Source organism: Sycon ciliatum, chromosome 12 (assembly GCF_964019385.1).
Source record: "Sycon ciliatum chromosome 12, ocSycCili1.1, whole genome shotgun sequence".
In the NCBI taxonomy this organism is placed as follows: Eukaryota; Metazoa; Porifera; class Calcarea; order Leucosolenida; family Sycettidae; genus Sycon; species Sycon ciliatum.
The window spans coordinates 9,592,959-9,615,738 of record NC_088654.1 but is presented as its reverse complement, the minus strand read 5'-3'; the positions used below and the strand labels follow the sequence as shown (position 1 = coordinate 9,615,738).

General features: G+C 45.7%; 1 protein-coding gene across 1 annotated transcript; it reads right to left on the bottom strand.

The window, feature by feature from the left end:
- Positions 1-5,241: 5,241 nt before the first annotated feature.
- Positions 5,242-14,077, bottom strand: LOC135827972 (uncharacterized). The gene is made up of 14 exons (XM_065340409.1): positions 13,962-14,077; positions 13,001-13,153; positions 12,741-12,853; positions 12,332-12,527; positions 12,022-12,115; positions 11,617-11,727; positions 11,174-11,316; positions 10,720-10,937; positions 10,336-10,469; positions 7,726-7,871; positions 7,476-7,573; positions 6,885-7,222; positions 5,686-5,872; positions 5,242-5,456 (listed from the first exon to the last, which is right to left on the bottom strand). The coding sequence occupies exons 1-14, from the start codon at positions 14,075-14,077 to the stop codon at positions 5,242-5,244; spliced, it is 2,262 nt and encodes a 753-aa protein (XP_065196481.1).
- Between the last annotated feature and the right edge of the window lie 8,703 nt (positions 14,078-22,780).

Genomic DNA, 22,780 nt, shown 5'->3' with positions numbered 1-22,780 from the left:
GCCACTTATAATGCTCACACTACTCCATAATGGCAGTTTGAAAGTTGGAAAAGTCGATTTAAGAATGCCGTCTTGGATCAAGGCCAAAGCGTAGGTTAAACAGCAGTGAGCATTAATTTTGTCTGAAACAATCCACTGAGAAGGTTGATTTGCAACGTCAAGTCTCCGGACGAAGCCGGACGGGTTCAGATGCAAAATTTTCCGAACTGGATCTAGCCAGCTTCATGCATGACACCGTTGTCGACCGGCAATTATATATCGACACTTTATCGACACTTGCCTTTTAGGCCACTACGGGACAAGTCTGCCTTATTTAGGTGGCTAATTAATTATCTATCTCCCGTGAACGGGTTCATAATCGTCTTTATTTTATGTCTTCACACAAGGCCTGGGGCCTTCCTTAGTTGGTATACCCTCTTATTTCCCCCTCTTTATGCAATAGTTTGCACACATTATTGCTAAGGTTTAATACGCTATTGCATGCGGGACCATCAATCTCGTGGCCATGGACTTCCATGGCCGCAACTAGATATTATTGCTATCATCTTCCTTTTCTCTCTCTCTCTCTCTCTCTCAACTTTCGTCTTTACGACAAGTCCCGACTTTCTTCCTTCTCGTTGGTAACTGTTGTTGTTGTTGTTGTTGTTGTTGTTGTTGTTGTTGTTGTTGTTGTTGTTGTTGTTGTTGTTGTTGTTGTTGTTGTTGTTGTTGTTGTTGTTGTTGTTGTTGTTGTTGTTGTTGTTGTTGTTGTTGTTGTTGTTGTTGTTGTTGTTGTTGTTGTTGTTGTTGTTGTTGTTGTTGTTGTTGTTGTTGTTGTTGTTGTTGTTGTTGTTGTTGTTGTTGTTGTTGTTGTTGTTGTTATTGTTGTTGTTGTTGTTGTTTTTTATTTGAATTCGCAATACCAAACGGGCAATAAGCCCAATAACATGGAAGCGAATAAAAGAATGCTAAGAATGAGGCATTGGGGTGGATATTATTTCAAGTGGAAATACTGATCCCGGGAGGTACTACAAATAGGTACAATGAAAATCTGAAAAGGCCATAGTACTGTCGTTTACTATGCTGGAAGCAGCTACATGGAGAAGGAAAAACAACAAGAAAGACGTTTTACGAATTGCAACAATCAGGACTAGCTAGCAGATGATTGTACACTGAAGACTTGCCACCACGAAACCTACGCACAACACTAACACTCTCACCATCACTCCCATCACTGCTTTCCGGCTCACTGCTCCCTCCGCCGTCCGTTCCATCCTCCGCTTCCTCTGTACTCTCTCTGTCTCGTCCATCCCGCCTGAGTAGACGTCGGCGGATAATGCTCGAAAATCCCACGGATTATGCTTTTCAGTATGCTGGCAATATGCTCTGAAAATCACTAAATTATGCTCAAATTATGCTTCTTGACACTGTGCTCTTTCATGTTTATAATGCCATTAAAATGTATAGAATGTGTACTCGGGATCAAATGTGGACTTCCGGAGAAAACTGCATGGAAGATCTAGTCTCAGCTATGGATAAGGAACCAGGATACAGCTACTTCTATATAAAGGTTTTGTCCGACCCGCCCTGGAACACGCCACCTCGGCCTGGTCCTATGCCATCACCAAAGCTGAGCTGGAGCGTTTAAATATTTTACAAGCCAGAGTAGCTAGGAAGTATTTGCTACGTAAAAAGGTCAATGTAGATAGATGCGAAACGAAATGCCAGTTAAACGCCCTTTGTGACTTAGAGTCCTTGCACTTTCGCAGACAAGTATCAGCTCTTGTTACTCTATTTAAACTTATACATATCTCCAGAACACCTCCAACATGGTCACCTTTCACTGTCTTCAAGTCCAAGAAGACCAAACAAACTTAACATCAATTATCAGTTTATCACGGTAGGCGTTTTTCTTTCCTCTTTTCCAACAAAGCTGCAATGCTATGGAATTGCCTACCGCCTTCTCTTACCTCTATAACCAGCCTCCCAGGATTCAAGCATTCTCTCTATCAGCATTTTCGCCGATATATTCATTACACTGACGGTATCCCAACTCAGTCCTTAAAGGGGAAGTATACCCTAAAATCAAATTTTCACCAGTTGTAGTCTTCGGGGTGCTGAGTTGAATGGTCTTGGTCCGAGGAAGCTGCGACGCTCCCTTCCTACTTGAATCCCAATCGAACTCGCGCACTTCCACCGAAACTGGGTGACTGCGCCCTACTAGATGGGGATGTGTATGCAAAATGTCACTAAAAGCGCCATTTCGTTCTTATAAAAGCACGGATGACCGCGATTGGCCCATATGTTGTAGTCTTTTGGACGCTGAGTCGACTGGTTTTGGTCCGAAAAGGCTGCGATGCAGCGTTCCTCCTTTATTCCCAATCGAACATGGTTGAACAAGCGGTCACGTGCTCCTGGGTGCCCAAATCACCTGGTCACCGCGCCAGCAGGCGACAACTTTCACACCAAGGTTCAACTCGAGTTCAACTCGAGTGACAGGACTGCACCCAAAAAAGGTCAAACAGGCTAGTAAGTTGTACCCTGCAGGCCCGGTGACCAGGTGACTGGTGTTATGGAGCGGCGGAAGTTTTTGATGCAAGATATGTGTGGCCGTGACGCACCAGTACATGAACTATATGCAGGGAAATCATTGTATGAATAGGCGCGAGGCGTCAGACACGTCTCCTGGAGAAGGGACCATGCTGAACATGTAAACGTACCAGAATTGTCCCATTGCCAGAGAATCACCTCAATTCATGTGCCTGATATCTGAGTATTTTAACTCGTGCTGCTTGAGAATTGGTCTACTCGATGCTGTGCAAGAGAGCATAGCAACATATCATCATGACTGTCGTGATTTGTGGCCAGACATAATAGGGCCGTGAAGCAAGAGGAGATGTGCGAAATGATAGGCACATTAATTTCGCCTGCAGACTTCCACAACAGTATATTTCCAAGATCGTCTTTGCCGCAAGTGGATATGCGTTTTGTGGAACGAATGGTCAGTATACAGCGCGAGTCGCTAGTCCATCGCTATGCCGCGACTTTGCCCACACATATCAATTATTGATAATTGTAATCGCATAGCCTCTATTGGTGTCCAGCTGCCGACTGAAGGGATATGGCAGGGGTATTGGAACCGTCAATTCTACTTGATTGCAGGAGACATTTAACGAACCGCCAACCCTCAGTTTGTGGATTGTACCCTCCCATCACTATCAGCATTAGATGTATACAGTACTAGCAGTCAAGAAGGAAAGAAACGATGTCTTCGTCTTTATCTCTCTTCATTATCATTCTGAAGAAGACAACCGTCGAATCGCTAATACATTAGTATCAATCAGTCAAATCTTGCTTGTCTCTCTCTCTCTCTCTCTCTCTCTCTCTCTCTCTCTCTCTCTCTCTCTTTCTCTCTCGGTAGCTCTCAGAACAATATGTCCTCTTAACTCAATAGCACACCAGAACGCAGTTTTGTGGAGTGATCATTGTTGAAGTATTCATTCTCAGAGTCCACGAACAGAATTAGTGTTAATAATAATTACCACTCGAGAGAAGACTGTAAGCTCAGCACGTGCATATAGGGCTGCACACACAGCCTACGCTAGCTGCAGCGCCGGTACAACGGAACTATATAAAGAGCCAGCCAGCATGGATCAAAGCAATCGACTGTCACGGCACCAGTGCAGACAAAGTGATGCGTACACAACACAGACAACGTGACAAGTCCAGCTACATACAGTTACTGGAGCAGAGAGAAGCACCAACACAATCTTCAGCATGCATGCACATACTTCTAACAATTAGCCTTACGCATGCCCGCACGTATACCTAGACATACTCTCTCTCTCTCTCTCTCTCTCTCTCTCTCTCTCTCTCTCTCTCTCTCTCTCTCTCTCTCTCTCTCACACACACACACACGCACACACACACACACACACACACACACACGGAGGCATATAGTGATATCCAGTCGCAGCCACGAGGTTGACGCACCCCCATGCACCAGTCTTTTAAATAATGTGACAGACAAAAGCCAAAGAGAGCGTACCAGCTAAGGTTCCAGGAAAGCAAATAAATAACAAGGCAAGTAAATAACAAGGCCTCTTTGCTGCAATCTAGTCACGTGGGGACATAAGTCCACGTGTCGATGGCATGGATACGGCATACGCACAAACGCCCAAGCATGCATCACCAATCGTTCACACGACAATGCCTGCAGTATGTTCCCATGTCGTGCGTACTGCAAACATGGTGAAACACATGAGAGCAGTTGTTGTTGCGGCACGGCTTGGCCGGTAGCTGCGGAAATGCGCAGCTGGGGTTACAGCACTTAGGCTGCTGCGGACCTACAACACACATAAATACAAATACACACACACACACACAAACATGCACACACACACACACACACACACACACAAACATGCACACACAGTGTTGTAGCCTAGCATAATATTACTAATGCAAGAGAACACAATTTCTACCATTCTGCAGGTGCAACATATGCGAAGAAAAATAAATTACAAGCTACAGGACATGAACAAACCCGAAAGCTTTATTTGATTATTTAACAAATGAACGATGAACTCTTGTCACCTCGCTGCCGATTTAAAACTGAAATAGGGAAAATCGTGAGGATACTGCAAACAAAAACCAGCATACCTGTATTGCATCTTGTCCTTTGCTGTAGCCCATCTGTTGCGAATACTGGTACAGAGGTAGCAGGCATTGGATACAACGTGGCTCCTGCAGAGTGAAGTAAACGCGGAGCTGTAATATGTTGACACACACGAACACGCAAGCACATACGTACACACACAAACACACACACACACACACACACACACACACACACACATACATACACACCCACCCACACAAACACATTAGCATGATTTTGCTCTCATGGGGCAGCTGGACACAAAATCAAAACATGATATGGATGAACAGATACTTATTATAGATTATTGGAGTGGATCACACCGAGCAACACCAATGGCTGTACAGTGTAGAGATGCACACTGAAGACATCGCCACTTACGTTCGGGAGCTGCAGCCTGTTGTATTGAACTGCTTCCCGTCAATGCTGTCAATGTGACGGAACCGGGTCTTGTCGAGGCTGTAAGAAATGTTTGAGGCATGAAATTGGCAAGGAAAATAACGCGTGAATTATAATAGGAGAGAAACGTACATCTAGAACTTACAAGAAAATGTAATTAAGTGGGGAAGGAAGTAAATGAAATTAACTGGGGAAAGGAAAGCCTACCACACACCTTTCTCACTCTGTTGAGCTTGTAGGAACTGCCTCCGCTCAGTCTCTCCGGAAACTCCGACACGACACCTGAGGTGTCTTTCGACTGCAGGTCGACCACGCTTGGCATGCCCTGACTCCAAGGCTGGATCAGGGACAGCAGTGCTATGTGTTTCGTGCAGTCTGCGCCTGGCGCTAAAGTGTTGGTTCAAGGTGAATGAAGACGCTGTGCAGGAAATCATACAGAATAGCACAAACATTACTCTATCGGCTTTGGATAGCTAGCTATTTAGATTTGTTAGGTGGCATTTGCGGAACTCAAGTGACTGGCCAGGCCTATTACATCAAAGTCTAGCGAACAACAAACCTTTATGAAACCAGCTCACTAGCACACACAAGATCCATATCTGCGGAATCGACAATTTTTTTATCTTGATTAACGACACTATACATACCCTCTTGGATAACCAAGCCAGACTCATCAGTGGGCAGAGTTTTCGCAAGTTCTTCTGACAGCTTCTCCAGTTGAGCGCAGAGATTTTTTAGAGCACTTGAGTCTGTACAGACGAAGGTCTGTGCATCGATTACTTTGAGCATGTTTCGTGCTTGCCTTGCAGAGAGTTGGTTTTGTTGCTGTTGTGTCTGTACAAAAGGAAAGTAGTCGCAAATTAAAAAAAATAATAGAAAGATCAGAATTAACTGGTTTTGAGGGAAAGAGACAAACGGGAAAAGTCTGAAGAAAAAATTGACTGTCACCACCAGGACTCGAACCAGGGACCCTCGCTTGTAGCCAGCGATGCTCTAACCACTGAGCTATGGTGTAGTCGTCATCCAAGCAGAGACCGTTCAACGTTTTCTTCAGACTTCGTAACTCACACTTCCTGTGAATCCACACAGGCGGGTGGGACGCAGCCCTCACTGTACCCACACACTTCACGTACAAACTAGCACGCGGGGAGCCCCAAGTCATAAAATATTAACTGGTTTTGAGGGAAAGAGACAAACGGGAAAAGTCTGAAGAAAAAATTGACTGTCACCACCAGGACTCGAACCAGGGACCCTCGCTTGTAGCCAGCGATGCTCTAACCACTGAGCTATGGTGTAGTCGTCATCCAAGCAGAGACCGTTCAACGTTTTCTTCAGACTTCGTAACTCACACTTCCTGTGAATCCACACAGGCGGGTGGGACGCAGCCCTCACTGTACCCACACACTTCACGTACAAACTAGCACGCGGGGAGCCCCAAGTCATAAAATATTAACTGGTTTTGAGGGAAAGAGACAAACGGGAAAAGTCTGAAGAAAAAATTGACTGTCACCACCAGGACTCGAACCAGGGACCCTCGCTTGTAGCCAGCGATGCTCTAACCACTGAGCTATGGTGTAGAATTGATCAGAATTGTCGGAGAATATAATGTACATGTTTTCAAACGTTAATAATGCAATGAATGGGCGCACTCATATCACAGTCATAGCAACGGATATAATGTCCCATGCTATCATAGCTCGCCTATAGTTTCACGCATTGCATTATTATTTTAAGATTATTGTCTCCACGTAGCCTTTGTAAAAATGTTACGCAATGATTTTCTTTCAGGCGATTATATGCAAGGGAAAAAGGCTCAAAAAGCACAACAAGCTATAAACAAACTTACCCTGTGTAAAGGAATTTCATTTGAAACTGGATCTGACAGCTGGGCTCCAACTTCATGCGAGTTGTTCACCTGCTCGGGCACTTCCAAATCTTCTGAATGAACCTCACCATCTCCAAGATCGATGTCTAGTGTCATTTTGGGGCTGGAGCGGTACGTCTCGGGTAGCGACTCCCAGCTGCAGCCGGGTACGTTCTTGAATACGGCAAACATATGTTTGCACGGTAGGGCTCTCAGATTCCAGTCCTCGCAAGAACATGAGGGTGTTTCAAAGCAAACGAGACGAGTCCTCCCAAATGACTTGACATTATACTGGTGATCCCCAGCAGCTTCACCATTCTCTACAGGGAAAGAGGAGAAAATGATGATAAGTAGTTCTCAAAGGGATTGGTGGATGGGTGACTCAATATGGACTTTCTTAAGTTCCTTTTGCTAGAATACATGTGAAACCGTGACAGATTTCATACATCCATGACCTGCACAGCACAAAAGTGGAGCGAGGCTTGTTTGTTGCAACTCTGAGATCAAGGAGATGCATATGCAGTACAGATTATGGACAATATTTCAAACCAAAGCCTACTAGGAAAGACCTACCTGGCATGTACTCCTGAGAAGACTGCTCGCGTTCCATGCAGTGCAGGATGACATTCCTGGGCCGGTCGCGTAGGTATACTGGTACGTAGTCGTTGTACCTGAAGAAACACAACGCAAATAACAGTTCCCGTACAGAGGTAAAGCAGTACATGTACTGTACATTGGGTGTCCAAACAGAGGAGTTGGGGTGTACAATTTAGATGCCAGTGACGTGAAACGTGGATATGGTCATAACAGTGAAGACGTTTACCTTCGGAAGGAGCTCAGCCGCATGATATTCTTCTTCAGGTACTTATCTCGCTGCTCAGGTAGGAACTGCTCAATAATGATGGTGAAGGTATCCCTAAGCGTCCTTTTCTTGCCGTTGTTAGATTTCAGGAAGGCATATTTGAGGACCTTTCAAAGAAGACAATCAGATAAGAATAGATATTATAATTGTGAGAAAAGAGAACATGTTTGTATTGACACGAATAATTGCCTTACATCTAAGAAACAAACACTCGGCGACATACTAGTAGTCAATATCGGATGTAACTAGATAAAACACAGGGACATGTGCATGTGTACAGTCCGGCTTAATCCGCTATGCCAAATATGCGAACCTTGTTTTGGGCCTCGACTCCATTGTTCGTAAACACGTTGTGGTGGTATTCACGCTCTGTCCATGCCCTGGCCCACCGCTGTATGAAATAGAACACAATACCGAACACTCTCAGATACAGCCAAGTACATTCTGCCCTCCGAGCCATCCAACTCCGGACACACTAATCAGTAAAAACTAATCAATCAAAATTTAATAACTACTCCTACTGCGACTACTACTACTGCTACTACTACTACTGCTGATCTTCGCCTTTATTAGAAAACAAACCGGGTGTCAGAAAGAAGAAACTGAAAACCAAATGGTATGTGCGCTTCCGAATGTTCCCGTGCTCTAAAGAACATTGTTCAGCACATTGTCGAGAAGCAGCCAGAGCTTAGTTATGCAATAGTAATGTCGCATTTGCGCTGCAGGATCTCTAATATAATAATAATAACACAAATGTACCTCTGGGATTGAGAGCCATTTGGCATTCAGCCAATTTCGCACGTGCTTATTGGCGCACCACACATCAAGACTACGCAGCTTTGATTCCGCTTCACGGTAGTGTCTGAAACACAGGAAAAAATCCATGGTATTATACGCACATACCACAAAGCATTTGCAACATCAGGGGAACTCAAAACTTGAATTAACGAAAAACTCTACAAATGCAAAGGCTCAGGATGTTCAATCTCATACTTTTCTGGAGATTGTCCCGCCTCTCGACATGGTGAAGCATAAGCCAATTGTCGCAAGCTTTCTAGCAGTGTTACGGCTTCATCATCACTTAGGCCGTGGGAACGGTCTTTGGTCCAGCGCTGCCAAGCCTGCTCTCTGTGGAAGTCACAGAGAAATATCCTCCCTCCAGGGAAAACCTATAGTTCCATCAAGCACACAAAGATACGTAGAAACATGCGAATACATGCGGAAAATAAGATTGCAGCAGAACGGGAAAAATAATGACCTTCTACTACTATTTTAAGAACTCTGATGGTGAGCCAAGGAAAAATTTGGAACATGGAAAGTGTGGGCACTTGTCAGTTTTGTGCTAGATTGTGCACATCTGACTGTTAAAAATCTGGTTTAGTTGGTGGACTCGATCGCATAACTCGTGCCCACAATTCCATGTTACAAACTTCTAATATTACTTAATCATTGGTTTGAGGGAAAGATGCAAGCGGGAAAAGTCAGAAGAAAAATGGCTGTCACCACGAGGACCTCCTACTCATTTATTTTTTAAATTCTCATATGGTAATCATACCTAACCAACAACCATAGCTTGCTTGGTGATGCCAACGCGAACAAGCTTATAATAATGAAAACAATAACCGTACTGAACTATGCACAAAGGTGAGCCGGTATATTAAAGGGGAAGTTAAGGCAAAAATCAAAATTTCACCAGTTGTAGTCTTCGGGGTGCTGAGTCGAATGGTCTTGGTCCGAGAAAGCTGAGACGCTCCCTTCCTACTTGAATCCCAATCGAACTCGCGCACTTCCACCGAAACTGGGTGACTGCGCCCTACTAGATGGGGATTTGTATGCAAAATGTCACTAAAAGCGCCATTTCGTTCTTATAAAAGCACGGATGACCGCAATTGGCCCATATGTTGTAGTCTTTTGGACGCTGAGTCGACTGGTTTTGGTCCGAAAAGTCTGCGATGCAGCGTTCCTCCTTTATTCCCAATCGAACATGGTTGAACAAGCGGTCACGTGCTCCTGGGTGCCCAAATCACCTGGTCACCACGCCAGCAGGCGACAAATTTCACACCAAGGTTCAACTCGAGTTCAACTCGAGTGACAGGAGTGCACCCAAAAAAGGTCAAACAGGCTAGTAAGTTGTACCCTGCAGGCACGGTGACCAGGTGACTGGTGTACGCAGGAGCACGTGACCGCTTGTTCAACCATGTTCGATTGGGAATAAAGGAGGAACGCTACATCGCAGCCTTTTCGGACCAAAACCAGTCGACTCGGCGTCCAAAAGACTACAACATATGGGCCAATCGCGGTCATCCGTGCTTTTATAAGAACGAAATGGCGCTTTTAGTGACATTTTGCATACAAATCCCCATCTCGTAGGGCGCAGTCACCCAGTTTCGGTGGAAGTGCGCGAGTTCGATTGGGATTCAAGTAGGAAGGGAGCGTCTCAGCTTCCTCGGACCAAGACCATTCGACTCAGCACCCCGAAGACTACAACTGGTGAAATTTTAATTTTTGCCTTAACTTCCCCTTTAATTATGCACACACCTCCAAAAGTTCTAAATAAATCAATCTAATTACCTCCTCCAGTGCAAGCATCTCAGCCTGGGAATAATCCGTCATAAAAAATTTAGGTTTCCAAGACGGAGTCCGTTGCTTGATTATAGTGAGAGCTTCAGCTATATCAGCGTGTTTCTTCGATTGCACACAGAATTCTACACACAGTGAAATTAAACCAGACAGGAAAACTGCTATTCCTTTGCAAGACTTAAAAATGGTGAAAGAAGACTCATGTTCTTTGAGGGTGCCAAGCCCAAAAAGACAACTGAGAGGAACCATGAATCATGAACAGTAATTGAAGTCTTGTGCTCTCCATCATTCCAAGCCAAAAAGACAACTGAGAGAAACCATGAATCGTGAACAGTAATTGAAGTCTTGTATTCGCCATCATTCCAAGCCACTTACCTGCCACAACGATGTAGCCTGTATTAGTGTGCACAACCAGGAAAAACAAGGCCAGGTCATAGCACGTTGTGCGGTATGTAGCGTCCATAAGAACGAGCTCGCCATACTTTACTAGAAGCTCTCTTTGCCATACCTCCTGGTGTATTACCAGGAGGCGTGAAGAGGCTGGCACGGGATCCACTAGCGGTTCGTCATCACCGCCGCCGCTGCCCTTATATCTGTGTCAGAAAATTTACAACATCACAAGGTTTACAACAAGTCTCTGTTAGAAAGGGAAAAGTCGTTTACCAATGTCAGTGGCCAACAAAGCTTTGTTAGGGCATTCCGGCTGTTGTTAATTTTGGTACTGCTCCGAGCCCACGCACTTACAATCAGCACTTGCAAGGAGCAGTTGCAGGCATATTAAATAGATACTAAATAGCATATAAAATAGCATATAATTATTATAATGTACCTTCCATCACTGGCTTCCAAGTCACTTTCAGCTTCCAAGGAAAGAGCTGGTGCAGCACTGCACTCTGATGGTTCTGAATCTGGCACATATGGCCGGAACTGCAGAAGCGCAGGTGGGCGGGGGGACTCAGACCATGCCTTCACCTGGAAGGAAAAGAAAACAGGTGGATCGGTACTCCTGTAAGACCACTAATGTTAACGAACACTTAAGGTTATGTGCAAAAATGTACGTATGCAGTCATTACATTTCACCTCGTTGACCAACAAAATCCAGAGATCGCTAACTTTAATTGACGTTAAAATATCAGGTCTTCCAGTATTGATTTTATTCTTCGCCAAAATATTGTAGTATCGCTTGAATTGGGAAATGTCTGATGAAACCCAAGCAGGTTAGAATTGATAACAGAATGCACGAACACCGTTTCTCTTCGTGTCCATACTCACCTTGTGGGCCATCTGAGTCTGGTCCAGCCTAGATTGCTGCAGCTTATGGGTAGCCAGGGCTATGTGGGAGCGGATGTCCTTTAGCTCTGGGTGGTACGCCCGGCCAAATTCCTAGGCAGTAGACAATGCATATCCGACATAGGTCGTATTAAAGGAGATTGCCTTCCTTTTATCACAGAAAGTTATCACGTGCATAAACTACCGTCTAACCACAATGGTCAGTGCACAGCAACAAGAATGTGTACAGAAAGCTATCAAGTGACTATTGGGTGATTGAGCACTGAAGATTGTTCTCTATGGAAGTACTTATATGCCTATACTCCACTTTGAACATGGTCTGGATAGCCCGGGCATCTCCTAGACCACTCTCGACGAGTTGGAGAATTCGGTCGATAACCGACTGACTGAGTTATGGCTGAGCTCGCTGGCGAGTTTACCTTTCTCGGTAATGACATCATGACCACTGTGACTACCCTCAGTTGGGTAGCTCACGACAAACCTAGTGGGCATGCACGTACGTGAAAGACATTTTATTGGTGATTCTGCAGAGCTACGTACATTACACATACTATGGTACCATAGAACTGGGTTAATTGGCCTACGTACCTTACATGGCAAGTGTGGCATTCATACATGAACTACCGATCACTGTACACAATCAATTACTTTCGCACTATGACATAAAAAGGTATGTTATAATGTTAGTATAACTCACCGATCGCACACATTGAGTTTGGACACGTCGCCAGCATCGAGAGCAGCCAAAATAGATATCTTAAGCTCCTTCACTTTACCCGCTTTTGCTTTTACCAAGGCGGAAGCAGAAAGACCAGTTGAGTCAACCGAATAAGCGGGGAGTCGCAGAATGCGACGAATGTTGCACGATGCCTCACATCCAATTTTTCTTGTCCCTATAAGAATTACAGGGCATACCACAGTGACATCAACATGCGGTAAACTATAAGCTGGGTGCATTACAGCTGGATAGTGGCAAAGATTGCTTATTCGTACATTTGTATAGCAGTTGACATGATGACATGTAGAACAATTTAAAAAAAACCGATGCCTAGCTTTACAGCAATGTGCACCAAAAAGATAACCATGACTCTGGGTATGCTTCTGACCTTGGAGTTTTATTCTCTTCTTCTTCTTATCAGCTGAGGCTTTGGGGTAAGAATGATCAGATGCTGAACTCGTTACATCATCAGAGGACTCGGTGGATTTTGTGGTGTGGCACCTGTAATGTTACCGACACAACAACACTTGGTCACTGACAAAGGTGATGCAAAAGAATGAAGAGATAGTACAACTGTTCTCATTGATAACTAGCAATTGCATGAAATAGATCACATTCAGATTCTTCCTGCCCATTTAATTCCATTACCTGTGCTTCCCAAATTGACATTCTAGTATGCGAAAGCCACAGCAGACGAACGGAGCTCCATCAAAAGGAATCGGTGCACAGCTCGTGCCACGTTCCTGGCTCCATATGAAGGCCTTTGGACGCAGAATGGCCTCCTTGAAGATCTCTTCAACACTGCAACATTTGTGGACATAGCACACATACATGTACGAGACAATATATACCAGCAGTCATTACTGTTAATCCAGTGACGACGCTATGTACACTGCACAGATATGCGTTGGAATATGGTTAGTTATGTGTTGGAATACAGTGGATGTGAGGTCTTCTTGCTCAACAGGGAATCAAATTAGAGCCTGATTCCCAAAACATGATTCAGCACCCTGGGTGTAAGGTTTCGTACCCTGCTGAACGAACTAACAGGCAGCATGACCATCAATTTTTTGATGCATCCTTGCCATATTTCGTTCCAATGTTTCTAATACCGTAATGTCGCGTATAACAGCAAACCGGGGTTCAAACCATGCTTCTATTCAAGTTATGCTTCTATTCGAAATATGCTTCTACGTCAACATCATTCTGCACTGTGCAGTGGATACTGCCACGCATGTACTCGCACATGTACTTTACAGGGAGCGGCTTCTATTCAAACCAACTGTGTTACAGCGGGCTTCAAAAAAATCGGCTTCTATTCGAGTCATGCTTCGATACAGGTCATGCCTTTTATACGCGACACTACAGTATGTGGGATGGGTGCAGTGAATATCAAAACTAATTTATAATCGTCCCGCTCTATGCAAGTGTGAATGCATTTACGTCTATCCGCTAGCAGGGCTGTAACGCACTGTGCACTACTGTAGGGCAATGCACACTGCATATTCTTCTCTTCAAAACCTATGAATTATACGACTCACTGCTCCTTTGGAACCAACATAAACACGATGAAGACAGCATTTTCGTGCTTCGTTTTGGTGGGTCTTACCTGTTTGAGAACGGTTTTTCTGTGGTCCTCGTTACAAAGCTAGCGCGTGGTAGGGCAACTTTCAGGAAATCCTCCAATTCCTCCGCTCCATCTAATACTCTAACCTCGTTTGCCATCATATCGGATCATGATCAGGACAAAAACCAAAACCAAAACGTGTCCATCTAAAAAAACAAAACCAAAAAACCAAAACGTTGTCTGTCACTACCGGTATTCTTCCCTTCCCGCCGCAATGACCTTTCAAGTTTCAGGTCATAAAACAATGTGTATTGTTGTACAATGTATGTATGTACGTGTACGCGACTGCAAGCTGAAATGTATCCGTCATCTGTCCGACCCTGCAATGGCCACGGCCAAGTGTCCCGGAGCTTCCGATCGGTATCGCGGTCGTGCGACACGGCCACGTACGAAGGCTTGGCTGTGACGTTTATTTTTTTATGATGGAAAATCCGCAAAAATAGATAAGCTTGTCCCTTTAGCCTTTCGCCCGCGAAACAGCCGTGTGCACCCAGCGTTCTGTACGCGCTGACTTCTGAGAGCGCCGGCCCGGCGGCCTGGCCAATCGACTGGATTTCCATGTATGCTACAGTAGCATGCGCAAATACAACGAACGCACCGAACGTGCACAAGAACCTTAAGGATGACATTTATGGCATGGGAGGGTCAAAAGTCAAACCCTGGGGGGTCCGGGGTACCTTGTGTCTGAGAGTGGTGCGACGCGCGGGTCTCCTGATATTTATGTCATGGCAGGGTCAAACGTCAAACCCAGGGGGGTCCCGGGGGTCAGACCAAGCGCAACCGGCACGGTGCAATTCGAACGTCTTACCTTGTGTCTGCTGAGTCGGTTTGAAGGAATCATACGAAATAAAATACAGTATTTTAGAGGGTTTGGAAACGTGCCTCTAATCACGCGTACAGCAGACAATGTTCTTTTAACAATTAACTCCCAGTATCGAGTCAGCGAGAATCGGTATATTGCACACAGGAAATGGCAAGGAGATAGTCCAAAAAGGGAAGAACTCTACGTGCAGAGACAAACCACAAACTACTGCCAGAAGTCCAGAAGTGGAAAAGCAAGAAGAAGAAAGCCTGAGCCGACTTTCAATGCCAGAGCTAGATCCTCGTAAAGGATACTTGGTGGAACAACAATACACGTGCAAATGTATACAAATATGGTAGAGTACATAAGCATGTAGCAGAGTTCGCAGGAAGTGGTACATCTGCGCAACGTTCCGAGGGTCATGTGTAGCATGGTACTCTACGTAGCCGACAATGGCAACATGATAAAGGCTACATCCTGTAAATAAAATGTTGCCGCGCAGAAGCTTGAGAAATGTACAAAACTACAAAATCGCGGAACGAAAGATAAATCGCAAGAAATCCGTGCAGGCACTACAGATACTCCACCGCCAGTGTACAAGCAGTAGCGGTACACGATAAGAAAAGGAACGACACGGAAAAGGAAAAGCCGAGAAAACATTAAACAGAAAAATGAACGCGCCGAACAAATAGTTTAGCAGCAGCTGAAAGGGGAGAGTTAGGAGCAGCAATGGAAGAAGCAACCGCAGCACTGAGACTGGCAGCTCCATACGCGGGTTTCACGCGGTCAATGGAGATGGTGTCCTCTCGACCATTCAACTCAACCACCAGAGACTTGGCCGAACAGGAAAGAACACGATGAGGACCGGTATATAGAGCTTGGAGTGGCTGACGGTGTCCATCAACGCGGACGTAAACATGAGTGCATGCGGAGAGGTCCGCACAGACAAAAGGGACCGGTCGGGCCTGAAGGCGAGTGTCAAGCTGAGCTGGTCGGATAGAAGACATCGTGTCCCGAAGACGCGCAACATATTCAGCAGTAGGCACCCAGTCGTCGTTGGGAGCGGGAGCGAGGAAGTCGCCTGGGAGACGGAGCGTTGAACCATAAACGAGCTCGGCAGAGCTGCAGCTGAGATCAGTCCGGAGAGATGACCGGACACCGAGGAGAACGAGAGGCAGTGCAGCGACCCACTGGTGCGGCTGTGGTTGCGCTTTGATGCTGGCCTTCAGTTGGCGGTGGAAGCGCTCGACTAAGCCGTTAGCCTGCGGATGATAGGCAGTAGTACGACAGCGATGAGTACCAAGAAGATGCATTAGCTGCTGGAAGAGAGCCGATTCGAAATTCGAACCACAGTCAGTCGTGATGACAGACGGCACGCCAAAACGAGCAACCCATGTCGACACAAATGCCATGGCAGTGGTCGCTGCGGTAGCATCGGGAATGGGCACGGCTTCGGACCAACGGGTGGGTCTGGCTTATCGCCTTCGAAAGAAGTGAATAAAGGAGACATAATAATAATAATTCTTTTTCTGCCTACACAAAATCGGCTTGGTGGTAAAAATGTAGAATGATAGACTCCAATACACGCAAATACCTTTGACTACGTGAACGAGACCAAACAGAAAAGCAATCATCAGCATAACTAGAACGACAATCACTATTCTGAACAAGATGTTAGGGTGTATGAATCTTCTGTTGCCAACCATCTTGTTCAGAATAGTGATTGTCGTTCTAGTTATGCTGATGATTGTTTTTCTGTTTGGTCTCGTTCACGTAGTCAAAGGTATTTGCGTGTATTGGAGTCTATCTACAATAATAATAATAATAATAATAATAACAATAATAATAATATTATTAACTGGTTTGAGGGAAAGAGACAAACGGGAAACGTCTGAAGAAAAAATTGACTGTCACCACCAGGACTCGAACCAGGGACATTCGCTTGTAGCCAGCGATGCTCTAACCACTGAGCTATGGTGTAGTCGTCATACCAGCAGAGACTGTTCAACATTTTCTTCAGACTTCGTAACTCACACTTCCTGTGAATCCACACAGGCGGGTGGGACGCAGCCCTCACTGTACCCACACACTTCACGTACACTCTAGCACGCGGGGAGCCCCAAGTCATAAAATCTTCACTATTTTGAGGGAAAGAGACAAACGGGAAAAGTCTGAAGAAAGAATTGACTGTCACCACCAGGACTCGAACCAGGGACCCTCGCTTGTAGCCAGCGATGCTCTAACCCCTGAGCTATGGTGTAGTCGTCATCCCAGCAGAGGCCGTTCAACATTTTCTTCAGACTTCGTAACTCACACTTCCTGTGAATCCACACAGGCGGGTGGGACGCAGCCCTCACTGTAACCCACACACTTCACGTACAAACTAGCACGCGGGGAGCCCCAAGTCATAAAATATTAACTGGTTTGAGGGAAAGAGACAAACGGGAAAAGTCTGAAGAAAAAATTGACTGTCACCACCAGGACTCGAACCAGGGACTCTCGCTTGTAGCCAGCGATGCTCTAACCACTGAGCTATGGTGTAGTCGTCATCCCAGCAGAGGCCGTTCAACATTTTCTTCAGACTTCGTAACTCATATATAATAATAAAAGTAATAATAATAATCGCTACACCATAATAATAATAATAATAATAATAATAATAATAATAATAATAGCAATGAAAAATATCAATTGTGCACTCATAATCATGTATAAACAATTAAAATGAAACAATTCCAGAACGTTTTCGTGTGACCATCATCAGTGGAACATCGTCACATAGCAAGAATCACTAAAACAACCAGTTATATAGCTAGAGTAACATGAAAAGAAGCGTGAGAATGCAGCACAGCTAGCGGTTATGCATAACGCGTGTAGTGTGAACCTTTGCAGTGTATCTGAGAATGGTAGCAGTAGATGAATGTGGCAGCTGTGAGTGCGTGTGAACAAAAACTGGTGAGTGTGTATTATTTAAAAAGTGTGAGTGCTACAACATTTTCTTTTTGCTTGCATAGAACAGGGTCACGTGTGCGAATATATACAGCTTCCAACACCTGCAACTGCTTAAAGAAACGCGCGCGACAAATAACACTAAACCAGGAATCGTCAAACAACTTACGACAATCCGGACTGGACACCAAATGCTTGTAGATGGCAGACTTGCTCTTGTCGATGTCGAACTCCTCCTCGTCCGTATCACTCTCATCCTCCACTTCCTGCTCCCGCTCACCCTTGCTTTCCTCCTGACCATCCTGTTCATCCCCATCATCATCCTCCATCTCCATCTCCTCATGCCATCGCTTCTTTCTCCTTGACGTGTTCACTGCTGCGCCCGTACTTTCACCTGCCACTACTGGTTCCGCCTTCTCCATTTTTCTCAGTCGTGTCTCCGCTAGTCTCTGGCTTCTCCTCAGATTCGTTTTTCCTCCATTTTCATTTCGTTCTCCTGGTGATCTTTCCGTTACCGCCGTCAGGTTTGTTAACGAACGATCGTCCGGTGGTCTCCCATGCCGTGTTGTTGTCGTCAAGAGTGACACCAGATTCGTGTGTTGCGCTACTGTTGAGTCCGGTGTTGTATCCGTTTCCGGTTGTGTTGTAATACTGACAGGCGTAGTAGTAGGCAACGGGTGTTTTCTCGGCCTCCCACGCTTTGGCCTGCCTGCCCTGGCCGCTTTTGACAACAAGGACAATGGGACGTGTTGTTTGATACGTTCGGACAAGTGTTGAAGCGTCCTGCCAACATACCGACTACCGCACTGTCGGCATTCAAAATGATAAATGAGGTGACTCAAATGATGGGTCGGCAGGACGTCCTTCAACACCGTGAACGAACGTATCGTGGTGAAGACAGTTACTACATTCACTGCATAGTACGTCTTCTGGACAATAGACTTGACAATACGACTGACCTTTGTCGACTCCGCGCCTTTCCAAGGCAGGCACAGGAAGACACGACAAGGAGCCGGGCCGATTGTCAGTTCCTTACGGGGCGCATTGTTCGTGAGTAGTTTCGCTAACAGTGATCCTGGATACCCGTTCTTAAGAAAGACAGAGCGAAGGAAATCAAGTTCTGCTTGCAGTTTACTCTCGGAGCAAATGCGTCTTGCCCTGTCAGCTAAGTTTCGGACTAGATTGGTCTTGTATTGCGAAGAGCAATATGAATCGTACATAATATACTGACCAGTGAATGTAGGCTTACGATACACCGATGTCACAACACCCTCACATGTCTTTTCCACGAGTACATCTAAAAACGACAATTTGTTGCAATCCTCGTGTTCACATGTGAAGCGTAATGCAGGGTGGACATCATTCAACTCATCTAGAAAGGCTTCACTGTCACGTCTTGTTTCGAAATAGGTAAATGAGTCGTCCACAAATCGAACGTACAACTGAGGCCACTTTATTTTGTCCATTCTCGATTCGCAATATCCAACGAAGACATTTGCCAGTACCGGGCCCAACGGAGACCCCATCGCCACACCGTCTGTCTGCTTATACATAACATCACCAAACGAGAACTCTACGCCACTCGTCACCATCAGCATCAAACGTCGAAATGCTGTCTCCGGTAACCATGGAAGATCAATGTCATCATCATTGAACAATGCGCCCCGTAAGGAACTGACAATCGGCCCGGCTCCTTGTCGTGTCTTCCTGTGCCTGCCTTGGAAAGGCGCGGAGTCGACAAAGGTCAGTCGTATTGTCAAGTCTATTGTCCAGAAGACGTACTATGCAGTGAATGTAGTAACTGTCTTCACCACGATACGTTCGTTCACGGTGTTGAAGGACGTCCTGCCGACCCATCATTTGAGTCACCTCATTTATCATTTTGAATGCCGACAGTGCGGTAGTCGGTATGTTGGCAGGACGCTTCAACACTTGTCCGAACGTATCAAACAACACGTCCCATTGTCCTTGTTGTCAAAAGCGGCCAGGGCAGGCAGGCCAAAGCGTGGGAGGCCGAGAAAACACCCGTTGCCTACTACTACGCCTGTCAGTATTACAACACAACCGGAAACGGATACAACACCGGACTCAACAGTAGCGCAACACACGAATCTGGTGTCACTCTTGACGACAACAACACGGCATGGGAGACCACCGGACGATCGTTCGTTAACAAACCTGACGGCGGTAACGGAAAGATCACCAGGAGAACGAAATGAAAATGGAGGAAAAACGAATCTGAGGAGAAGCCAGAGACTAGCGGAGACACGACTGAGAAAAATGGAGAAGGCGGAACCAGTAGTGGCAGGTGAAAGTACGGGCGCAGCAGTGAACACGTCAAGGAGAAAGAAGCGATGGCATGAGGAGATGGAGATGGAGGATGATGATGGGGATGAACAGGATGGTCAGGAGGAAAGCAAGGGTGAGCGGGAGCAGGAAGTGGAGGATGAGAGTGATACGGACGAGGAGGAGTTCGACATCGACAAGAGCAAGTCTGCCATCTACAAGCATTTGGTGTCCAGTCCGGATTGTCGTAAGTTGTTTGACGATTCCTGGTTTAGTGTTATTTGTCGCGCGCGTTTCTTTAAGCAGTTGCAGGTGTTGGAAGCTGTATATATTCGCACACGTGACCCTGTTCTATGCAAGCAAAAAGAAAATGTTGTAGCACTCACACTTTTTAAATAATACACACTCACCAGTTTTTGTTCACACGCACTCACAGCTGCCACATTCATCTACTGCTACCATTCTCAGATACACTGCAAAGGTTCACACTACACGCGTTATGCATAACCGCTAGCTGTGCTGCATTCTCACGCTTCTTTTCATGTTACTCTAGCTATATAACTGGTTGTTTTAGTGATTCTTGCTATGTGACGATGTTCCACTGATGATGGTCACACGAAAACGTTCTGGAATTGTTTCATTTTAATTGTTTATACATGATTATGAGTGCACAATTGATATTTTTCATTGCTATTTTACGACTGTTGTCTCCTCGTCGGTTATTTAAATAATAATAATAATAATAATAATATCTTTACAATGATAAATACTTCTTCACATCTTAGAGAGAATTCAAATAACAAAGTAATACAAAAAGGTGTTACCCCCCCCCCCCCCTCTCTCTCTCTCTCTCTCTCTCTCTCTCCCTCTCTCTTTCCCCTCTCTCCCTCTCTCTTTCCTCTCTCTCCCTCTCTCTTTCCTCTCTCTCCCTCTCTCTCTCTCTCTCTCTCTCTCTCTCTCTCTCTCTCTCTCTCTCTCTCTCTCTCTCTCTCTCTCTCTCTCTCTCTCTCTCTCTCTCTCTCTCTCTCTCTCTCTCTCTCTCTCTCTCTCTCTCTCTCTCTCTCTCTCTCTCTCTCTCTCTCTCCTTTCTCCCTTTCTCCCTCTCTCTCGCGCACACTCGCAGGAGCGCTCCCGCTCGCCACACATACACACACACACACACACACACAGACACAGACACAGACACAGACACAGACACACACACACACACACACACACACACACACACACCTCCCTACGTACATATCACACTAGGCCAATAAACTACACATGCACCCACTCGTCCAAACGCACACACACGCACATCTCGAATTTGCTATCGGGCTCTGTCATTTACGTACAAGTCAGTGGAAATCTGGTCTTAGATTTCAGCAGTTCGCCAAAGTTTACACCTTGTGCGTTGCGTTTACAGTCAGGCCAGCCGTAGGGTTGCCGAGATAGTGAAGTTTGTATTTGCTTTCTAACGGCAGTGATGTTAGAGTCGATACTGAAATCTGAGAAGTTTCCTTCAGAAAGGCACTGGTTGACAAACATGATAGCACCACCCAACATCAGGCCATTGCGCGTATATTCTAAGTTATGCACCTGCGTCTTGCGATCGACCGCTATTTCATTGTAACTCGTGTGGCGTACCCACTCAGTCACAGGACCCCGGCAATCAAATTTATTGTTTTCAACTGCTTTTCTCACTATATTTATCGTTGCCTTATTTGCATTGCACGCCGGACTAATGAGTTGCCCAAAGTGCCAACTGCCAACCGCTGGTACTACTACACATTTTACGGTAACGTTGTACCGTAGTGCATTTTAAAATAAATAAAAAACCGTAGCGCATCATCCCTTTTACGGTTGCCGTTTTCTTCTCTCCTCTTTTTGGTTTTCTCTCCCGGTCCTAGTTTTTCCCTGGCAGTTACTCAAGAATTCCTTCCAGAATAACAATACTTTTCCTCCTCTGGAATTTAGTGGTCTCAGGTTGCGAAACCGTCTAAAACTCCCGGTTTGTTACCTCATTAGAGAGGTTCTGCATAACGTAATTACGTTAGTAAAAAACGTAGTCGATCTACGGAAAGTCTTACGGAAACTGCATGCGGATCTGGGTTCCGTCATACGGAGTTTTCAAATCACGTAGCTGCCCTTGGCAACTCCGAACGCGGCAGTGTACGACCAGATCGACCTGGGGAGAGAGTCATAAATTTGTACCCCAATCCACTTACGGACCAGCTACGTTATCAGAGTCCTATCTACGTACTCTCCGTAGACAACTTTCCCGGTAAGTGGAGTGCAAACTTGCAAATTCACGGGGTTTTCCCGCCCACTAACGTAAAGTTGCTCAACTTTACGTAGTGCGGAACCTCTCTATTATCCCACATTGGGGACCCCGAACAAAGAAGCACATCTATCGCTAGCTCACCGCACACTCCTCGAGTTGACGCTCGGTGTGTTTCTTGTCTCAACGGTCCACTGGTGTTAACACGTACTCCTTAAAGGCCTTACACAATGGATAGTAGTCCCAGTGACGTTGACGCGTCCACCCAGGCTGGTGTGGGTAACACCAGTGGCAGCAGCAGTGGCAGTAGCAGTGGCAGCAGCAGTGGCAGCAGTAGTGGCAGTAGTGGCAGTATCAGTGGCAGTATCAGTGGCATCAGCAGTGGCAGTAGCAGTGGCAGTAGCAGTGGCAGCAGTAGTGGCAGCAGTAGTGGCAGTATCAGTGGCAGTGGCAGTAGCAGTGCCAATGGCGGTAGTAACAGTTCTGCTGCAATCTCAG